The following is a 9,453-nucleotide window of genomic DNA, read 5'->3' on the forward strand; positions in this document are numbered from 1 at the left end:
CGATTAGCGCGAAACGCTGCAACGCGGTTTTTCAAAAAATATTAATTAAAAAAATAAAATATTAAAAAATAAAAAATAAGTCCACGCTAGTTCTCTCTCTCTTTCTCTCCCTGTTGCCGGCGTGGTATATGAGAGAGAAAGAGAGAGGCAGAGGTCGGGCGCATTACCGGGAGGTGGAGGCGGCGTGGGGACGCTGGGTGCCGGGGACACCGAGGAGGGGGTGGACGTGGCCTCTCAGCTGCAGAGGCGGAGGCAACGGCGGAGTCCGGCGCTGGGGCCATGCGGGGCCGCTCATCCAGGGGGGCGTGGACTGGCAAGTCGCCCTCCTTTCTCTTTCTTTCTCTCTCTTATACCACACCGGTAACAGGGAGAGAAAGAGAGAGAGCGGAGGGCACCTTGCCGGTCCACGCCCCCCTAGATGAGCGGCTCCGCATGGCCCCAGCGCTGCCCAGGCAAAGGGGAAACCCCAAGATCGCTTGCTGCTTGCCGTATTGCAGCGAAGGAGGCGAAGCAAGGCTCCAAGCTGCAATACGGCAAGCGGCAAGCGATCTTGGGGTTTCCCCTTTGCCTGGGCGGCGGGAAGACCAAGGGAAGGTTCCTTCAGCCGCCCAACACCTGATCCGCTCCGCAGCGCGGCAGCAGCGAGGAGCCGAAGATGGGGTTTCCCCTTTGCCTTTACCCCATCTTCGGCTCCTCGCTGCTTCCGCGCTGCGGAGCAGATCAGCTGTTGGGCGGCTGAAGGAACCTTCCCTTGGTCTTCCCCGCCGCCCACACGCAAACTCCACCATCTGCGCATGTGCGGCCATGAAAAAAATGGCGCACATGCGCAGATGGTGGTTTTTACTTCCGCATCCAGTATAACGCGGAAATCGGTTAGCGCGGGAGGTCTTGGAACGTAACCCCGCGCTAACCGAGAGATCACTGTATATAAAATGTTATTTTATCAGTAAAATGGCATAGAATCTCAGACAGCTTTCTCTATTGAGATAGTCTGTATTTGAATGCATATTTCATTATTTTGCTTTGTGCCAGAATTAGCACAAATAGTGCCACATATTTAGCATGCTAAATATGCTACATTGGGGATTTTGGGAGGTGTGATGGCTCAGCAGTTAAAGATACTGAGCTTGTCAGCTGCAACACTGAGTTTGGGTTTGAAACCTGAGTATTGTGTGATGGGGTGAGCTCCCGTTCCTGCCCAGCTCCTGTCAGCCTAGCAGTTCAAAAGCATGCAGATGAGAATAAGTAAATAGGTACCAATTCAGTGGGAAGGTAACTGTTCCATGCACTTTGGGCATATAGTCATGATTTTGAAGACTAAAGAAATGTGTCAAATATAGGAATAAACTTCCCCTTTAAATCAGATGCTGTGTCTTTTATGCTTTGGAGCAGTGTTTTTCAACCAGTGTGCCGTGGCACACTAGTGTGCCGCGAGACATGGTCAGGTGTGCCGCGAAGCTCAGAGAGAAAGAAAGCAAGAGAGAGAGAAAGCAAGAGAGAAGGAGAGAGAAAGCAAGAGAGAAAGAGAAAGAAAGCAAGAGAGAGAAAGAGCAAGAGAGAGAGAAAAAGAACTAGAGAGAAAGAAAGCAAGAGAGAGAGAAAGAACAAGAGAAAGAAAGAGAGAGAAAGAGAGAGAGAGAAAAAGAGAGAGAGAAAGAAAGCAAGAGAGAGAGAGAAAGAGGGAGGGAAGGAGAGAGAGAGAAAGACATAGAGGGACGTAGGGAGGGAGAGAGAAAGAGAGCAAAAAAGAGAGGAAGGAAGGAAGAGAAAGAAAGAGGGATGGAGAGAGAGAGAAAGAAAGAGGAAGGAAGGGAGAGAAAGAGGGAGGGAGAAAGAAATAGAGCGAAGGGGAGGAAGAGAGAGAATTTGTTTGTCCAAACTTTTTTTAGCCCCCCCCCCGCTCAATGTGCCCCAGGGTTTCGTAAATGTAAAAAATGTGCCACGGCTCCAAAAAGGTTGAAAATCACTGCTTTGGAGGATGTTTTGTTGTTACTAAAATGTTGTCACATATAGACGCCTTTTAGTTCCTCTCAGCTTTGATTTCTGGTTTGGGAATAGTTAAAGTAGCATGTTTTAGGTATTTAACATTTTCCACAATTTTGATATTTATTGTGATAATAACTTCAGTCATTGAATTGATTAATTTGTATTAATCAGTGCCATTAGTTGCCTTGTTACCAACAATTTTGATCTTGAAATACAGTTTCATCCACTCTACTGTTAATAGTCCCAGATAGATTTTATATAAAGAGGTATAAGCTCACATTATATAAAGGAAGGAATTTTATGCCGGGTAAGAATAAACGACCCCAACAGTGGTACCATTACAGCTTTTTGCCAGTTTGCTAAATCTCTCTTTACTCTTCAAGTTGTAATTGGCTCTTCAAGAAGATGCTGTTTTCTCCCAGCAATTTACTTCCAATTGGGCTTGCCAATGAGCACAGTTATCAAGGAAGAAATAAATAGCATCTGGTAAAAACTGTTCACTATCAGGATTATAAGACATCTTTCTATTCCTAGCAATGCCATTTCTCTGGATTTTAGTGTACAATTATTCTAGTTTTTCTTTGGGATTATCATTTTTATTTGCTAATTTTTAAAAGACTGATTCAGGGTGTTTTTTTTTTGTCTAATGACAAATTCTTCTTTAAATTTTTGTCCATGTTCTCAGAAAGACTGTTGCATTTTTTTACTTTAATATCTTCTGGGACTCATCTGTTCCCAGGAAAACACATCATTTTTGCTATTTATTCAAAGTCCCAATGCAGTTCCTCAAAAATGTTTTGAATGCTGTTATAAGTTGCTTATCTTGTTATGTCTCTGATATAAAAAACTGTTTTCTTACACCCCCAAAATGCATTTATTTGTTAAAATTAATTTCAAATATTATTTCAAAAGGCAATATTTCAACATTTTCTGAGCTCTTACTGTATTTTTTGGAGTATAAGATGCACTGGGGTATAAAATGCACCTTAGTTTTTGGGGACGAAAATAGGGAAAAGAATCTGCCTATCAGGTCTTCATCTGGCTAGCATCCTTAGTCTGGTCAGCTTCAGCACATTATTTTATCCCCTGGTTAGGGTTTTAAAACTTTATTCAGAGAGAGTAACAATGAAAGAGCTTGCAAGCCAGTAAGAGCTGGGAACATTGTTAGTACTTCATTAGGGCTGGAAAGAAACATTCAGAGCAAGTAAAGCAATGGAAAAACAAACGTACAAAGACAGGGTTTGGAAAACATTCTTCACGGAGATTAACAACAAAAGAGCTTGCAAGCCAGTAAGAGCTCAGATCATCGTTAGCACCTGGTTAGGGCTGGAAAGAAACTGAGCATGTTAGAGCAATGAAAAAAACCCTGCAAAGACTTAGGGCTTGGAAAACATTCTTCACAGAGATAAACAATGAAAGAGCCTGCAAGGTAAGACATGGGAAGAACATTAGCAGCTAGTTGGGGTGGGGGTGGGGGGCCTATATTCAGAGTATAAGACACACCCAAATTATCAGCCTCTTTTAGGGAGGAAGAAGGTGCATCTTATACTCCAAAAATATGGTAATTCATTTAAAATTTTATAATCAAAAGTTTGTTTTGCTGTGTGTTATTTATTTTAAATTTTTAACACTTATAAAGATAGTTCTTTTTCTCATATTAAGGCTTTAAAATAGTCAGCCATTGTTTCCAGCCTTATGATTTTGAAGGTATTTAACTTCTTTCACACATAATAGAAAATACCCAAAGTGACTGGCAAGGAAATACAAACCTGATATCTTTTGGAAGGCTTTGTTTGCAGTTGGAGCAATGCTTAATTATGCTGAAACATCCTATTTTTGAAACCCCATATAGGTTATTAATACAGGAATTAAAGTGTGGTGCCGCAATAATGATGGAGATGGCTGTGCCTTCAGATTAGCACAAGAGGTAAGAATGAATACATTATTATTACTATATATTTATAAATTAATCCTGGAAACAACAGCAACAACTTGCAATATTTAGATTTGTCCTGTGTTATAGCTTCACATGCCTTTATATCCACTTAATTACATTATATTTTTACTATTACTTATGTTACTGTTTTCTACTGACCCTTTTCCATGACCATTATGGACCATTTTCTACTACGGCTTGACTTTGAGACTCCAATCCTCCCCTGCAGGGAGTGGAACCGACTAGGTGGTTCCGCCCCAGACGCCTGATGGACCCTGAGGGCTTTTAGAAGGTGCTTGGGGTTTTACCAGATTCACTTATACACAGTTTGGCAGAGTCTCTTGCCGTGGCCTGGAACAAGGCTGCGACAGAGGCTCTTGACCGGATTGTGCCATTGTGACTTCTCTGTGGCACTAGACTCCAGAGGGCTCCTTGGTTTACTGAGGAACTCCAGGTGTTGAAATGCCAGAAGAGACGTCTAGAGAAGCGGTGGATGAAAAGTAAAGCTGAATCTGATCGAACACTTGTAAGAGCTCATATTAAGATTTACAAAGTGGCGCTGAAGGCAGCAAGATGCGTGTATCCTGCCGCCTTGATTGCATCAGTGGAATCCAGCCCAGCCGCTCTGTTAAGGGTGACCCACTCCCTTCTTAATCAGGTGGTGGGGAGCCCTTGCAGAATGGTGCCAAGGAATTTAACTCGTTTTTCGCTGATAAAGTCACTCAGATCCGGACGGACCTTGACTCTAATTGGACTGCAGTGTCGGCTGACAATGAGTCAGTCGAGGTGACTGGGGCCCATCCTTGTCCATCTGTCTGGGAGGAGTTTGACCTGGTGACACCTGATGAAGTGGACAAGGCCATTGGAGCTGTGAGTTCCACCACCTGTTTGCTGGATCCGTGTCCCTCTTGGCTGGTTTTGGCCAGTAAAGAGGTGACACGGAGCTGGGTACAGGAGATTGTCAACACTTCTCTGAGGGGGGGGGGGCTTCCTGGCTCCCTACAAGGAGGCACTCGTGCGCCCCCTCTTCAAGAATCCTTCTCTGGACCCAGCCGTACTCAACAACTACTGTCCAGTCTCCAACCTTCCCTTTATAGGGAAGGTTGTTGAGAAGGTGGTGTTGCTCCAGCTCCAGCGGTCCTTGGAAGAAGCCAATTATCTAGGCCCTCAGCAGTCGGGGTTCAGGCCCGGCTACAGCACGAAAACTGCTTTGGTCGCACTGATGGATGATTTCTGGTGGGCCCAGGACAGAGGCTTGTCCTCTGTCCTGGTGCTTCTTGATCTCTCAGCGGCTTTCAATACCATCGACCATGGTATCCTTTTGTGCCAGCTGGAGGGGTTGCGAGTGGGAGGCACTGTTCTCCAGTGGTTCTCCTCCTACCTCTCCGGTCGGTTGCAGTCGGTGTTAGTGGGGGGTCAGAGGTTGACCTCTAGGTCTCTCCCTTTTGGGGTGCCTCAGGGGTCAGTCCTCTCCCCCCTGCTATTTAAAATCTACATGAAACTGCTGGGTGACATCATCCAAGGGCATGGGGTGAGGTATCATCAGTACGCTGATGATACCCAGTTGTACATCTCTACCCCATGTCCAGTCAGTGAAGCAGTGGAAGTGATGTGTTGGTGCCTGGAGGCTGTTGTCAAACTCAACCCTGATAAGACGGAGTGGCTGTGGGTTCTGCCTCCCAAGGACAATTCCATCTGTCCATCCATCACCCGGGTGGGGGGGAATTACTGACCCCCTCAGAGAGGGGCCTCAACTTGGGCGCCCTCCTCAATCCACAGCTTACATTAGAGCACCACCTTTGACCTGTGGCGAGGGGGGCGTTTGCCTGGTGCACCAGTTGCGGCCCTATTTGGACAGAGAGTCATTGCTCACAGTCATTCATGCCCTCATCACCTCGAGGTTCGACTACTGCAATGCTCTCTACATGGGGCTACCTTTGAAAAGTGTTTGGAAACTTCAGATCGTGCAGAATGCGGCTGCGAGAGCAATCATGGGCTTTCCCAGGTATGCCCATGTTTCATCAACACTCCGCGGCCTGCACTGGCTGCCGATCACTTTCCGGTCACAATTCAAAGTGTTGGTTATGACCTATAAAGCCCTACATGGCATTGGAGCAGAATACCTCCGAGACTGCCTGCTGCCGCACGAATCCCAGCGACCAATTAGATCCCACAGAGTTGGCCTTCTCTGGGTCTCGTCGACAAAAAAATGTCATCTGCCGGGACCCAGGGGAAGAGCCTTCTCTGTGGTGGCCCCGGCCCTCTGGAATCAACTCCCCCCCGGAGATTAGGAGTGCCCCCCACCCTCCTTGCCTTTCGTAAACTCTTGAAACCCACTTATGTCGCCAGGCATGGAAGAATTGATATCTCCTTAGCTGTCTTGATTTATGTATGGTGTGTTTGGGTTGTATGATTGTTTTTTAATAAGGGTTTTAAAAAATGTTTTCATATTGGATTTGGATATGATGCATTTACTTGTTGTGAGCCGCTCCAACTACTCAGAGAGGGGCGGCATACAAATCTAATAAATTATTAATTATTATTATTACTGGTACGTCACCCTTTTAAAGAGACTTAGGCTAACATAACGCATGATAGTTGGCAGATAACTTTCTTTTTCTCACATACGAAAGAACCTTGGAAGGCAACAATTTAAAGTAAAACCTAAAAGTATTCAAGATGAGTGTAGAAATCATTCACAGTGTCACAAATAAATAACATAATCTTCTTAATATTTTTAGGCCTGAGAGACATATTATCATGTTTACTGATGAAGTTTTATTTAGCAGCTTCAAACTGCTGAGGTTGGGTTTTTTTTGTGTGTGTGTGCTTTTTTTTGAAGTTATCTTATAATAAATTAATGGTTGAGGCAAAAACATTTAATTGTAAGCAAAAATGGAATAGACTTAAGACAAAGGTTTAAAAATGGCAATGTTCGTTCATTCATTCATGTCAAGGATGTAAAACAACAATCCTCCGGGGTAAGTTAGGCAGAGAAAAAAATGACTGGCTGAAAGTTCTTCAGGGAACTTATGTGAATAGACCTAAAATGTAGTCATTACAATGCTAGTTAATCTCCTTAACCATTGCACTATATCACCTTAGAAACCATCAAAATATAATATTTCAGCTTCCTGGAGCAGTACCTTGGAGTAAATAACAGGCGAACTTCATAATAATAAGATTTCCTTTTAAAGAGAAGTTTTATTTTATTTATTTATTTCATTTTATTTAGGAAATTTATTTCAGCGTTAACAGTTTTGTGCTATGGTGTTACATCTAACATAGATTTGTAGTAGAACTGATCTCTCTGTTAACAATGCTTATTAAGTGCTCTGTTTAAGGTGTTAGACCAGGATTAAAGTTTAAGCGGTACTGAAGAGTATTACTTCTTTTATCATAAAGAAATACTTTAGGCTATCACTGTCTTTCAGCCCTAAGAAGAAAGCTGTGCCAAACCACTTCTGAAAAAAACAAACAAAAAACCCTTGACAGGAGCTGTTGGTATTTGCCTAGGCGAATTTATGCGTATCTGCATATGTGTATGTAATGTAACATGAAAATAATAACAAGTTTTAGGAAGTTTTAATTCACACTGTGTGGTTAGAAGACTGTGTGGTTGATGTATTCTACTAATTGCCTGTATATTTTGTTTCATACTATTGTATTACACAGCCAGAAAGTGTTGAAAGTTGCAATCTCTTAATATTATATTCCATCCAGATGCTGAAAATCTTTCCTTAAAAATAGATTTCTGTTTTGAATTTTGAAAGAAATGGCTGCATTTTAAAAACCATGTCTTTCACTTCCAGGGCATATATACATTGCATCCTTTCATCAGTGCCAGAACTATTAAGGCTGACATAGAAGATGTTAAAATTTTGTTAACTGAAGAAAATCCATTCTTAAGCAGGTTCAGTAATGAATCACGCAGTCAACTGAGTGGAATGGGTAAGTGAGCATTCTTGCTAACTAGTACCAGTAGCTATTTGAGATTCAAGATTTGATTCCTCTCTCTGATGATGATCACTACCCCATTTTTCATAGCAGCTCAAGAATATTAATAATTTCCTAACAAGATCTGCTTTGATAGAAATCATGGTAGTGTTCAGCAAACTGTATGAAGAATAACTGGGTCATAGGTTGGCTCGCTAAGGGTTAATGTCATTTGTATTATAATAATCTGTTGTTTTAAAACATTACACTCTCTTTGTTTCAGCTATGGGGAGCATAGTCTTGAAATATGAACCGGACCAAAGGTAAATGACTTCTGTGTTTATGCAAATGTGTGTGTGTGTGGATGTACAGATCCTTTGAATAAAAACTGAATAGAAATCATAAAGGGATTAATGCTTTCAAGAAGCTTGATTTTTAGGATAGTAGAAAAGACAAGCCAGTAGTATTGTTTAAAATTACTAATGGATCCTTTAAAGAAAGCAAAACTGAAGCATCAAGTTTCAGACAGTTTCAGACTAAAAAACACCATCCTTTTTTCTATTTGTAGCAAACAAGATACCTATCAGTGCTCTCTTTTGCTGTGTGGTTGGCTTGGCAAGACATCCCTTCGTGCTTTTGTGCCCAAGAATGAGAGATTGCATTACCTGAGAATGATGGGACTTGAGGTATTCAAAGCAAAAAGGAAAGAAGAAAATTTAGAAGGTCAGTTAGAAGCAGCATCTATAGATACTTCGGGGCAAGTGCTAGAAGAAATGGAACTTGAATGTAAAACCAAAAACATCAATCAATTACCGGCAATAATAGAAGATGAATTGAATGGACAGCATGAAAAAATATTATTGGAAGTCAGCACAGCAGAAAACTTTTCTTCCACTGACAAAGATGAAAATACCAAAAATATGCAAAGCAAAAGTAATGTTGACGTTATGGAAAAAAAGGACTAAAAATTCAATTTGCATTGACTATTCATGTGCATTTTTTATAATTATGTATCTCAAAACATTTAAAATAATTTTAATAAAATATTTCAGTTGTTGAGAAATGTGGTACACAATTATTTTTCAAGACCTTTTTCCCAATCCTTTTAGTATAGAGTCATACCATTTTCTTTTCCCCAAATCTGGATTTTATACCTGATAATTGATTTTAGACTTGAATTCAGAGAAACACCTGAGAAATTGATGTCACTATATTCATCCAATTTTTTTTAATGATTTGTTCCACTAACTTTGGGTTGCCAGAGTGAGTTATACAGAGTGAGTTGTATTAAAATCACATGTTCCTGTTTACCCAAATTAATGTTAAGGTTGTGTACTAGTTTTGTATCACTTGATGCTATGATTGCCTGGATTTTGTACCACCACAATTAAATGTTTCAGTTCAGAGAATATACTTAAAACCCCCAATCTTGCTATATTCACTCAAAACCTAAACCAGAATTTAATATTGCATTGGCCCATCAAATACAGGTTTTAACGCATACAGGCAAATACTTCTGTTTTAGCTACAATAATGATTAATCTGATAATATTTTTATCCCTCTTTGTATTAGCACAGCTTATTACCTTATTTTT

At 41.5% G+C, this 9,453-nt stretch overlaps 1 protein-coding gene across 1 annotated transcript in view; it reads left to right on the forward strand.

Moving 5' to 3' along the window:
• The window catches only part of NSUN2 (NOP2/Sun RNA methyltransferase 2), a 44,113-nt gene extending 35,192 nt beyond the window's left edge, over positions 1 to 8,921 (forward strand). The window contains exons 16-19 of the mRNA XM_070747011.1: positions 3,839 to 3,913; positions 7,735 to 7,873; positions 8,142 to 8,181; positions 8,427 to 8,921. Coding sequence (XP_070603112.1) covers positions 3,839 to 3,913; positions 7,735 to 7,873; positions 8,142 to 8,181; positions 8,427 to 8,823 — 651 coding nt within the window. The 3' untranslated portion in view covers positions 8,824 to 8,921. The remainder of the gene's footprint in view (positions 1 to 3,838; positions 3,914 to 7,734; positions 7,874 to 8,141; positions 8,182 to 8,426) is intronic.
• Positions 8,922 to 9,453: the final 532 nt, after the last annotated feature.

This window comes from Erythrolamprus reginae, chromosome 3 (genome assembly GCF_031021105.1).
Source record: "Erythrolamprus reginae isolate rEryReg1 chromosome 3, rEryReg1.hap1, whole genome shotgun sequence".
NCBI classification, from domain to species: domain Eukaryota; kingdom Metazoa; phylum Chordata; class Lepidosauria; order Squamata; family Dipsadidae; genus Erythrolamprus; species Erythrolamprus reginae.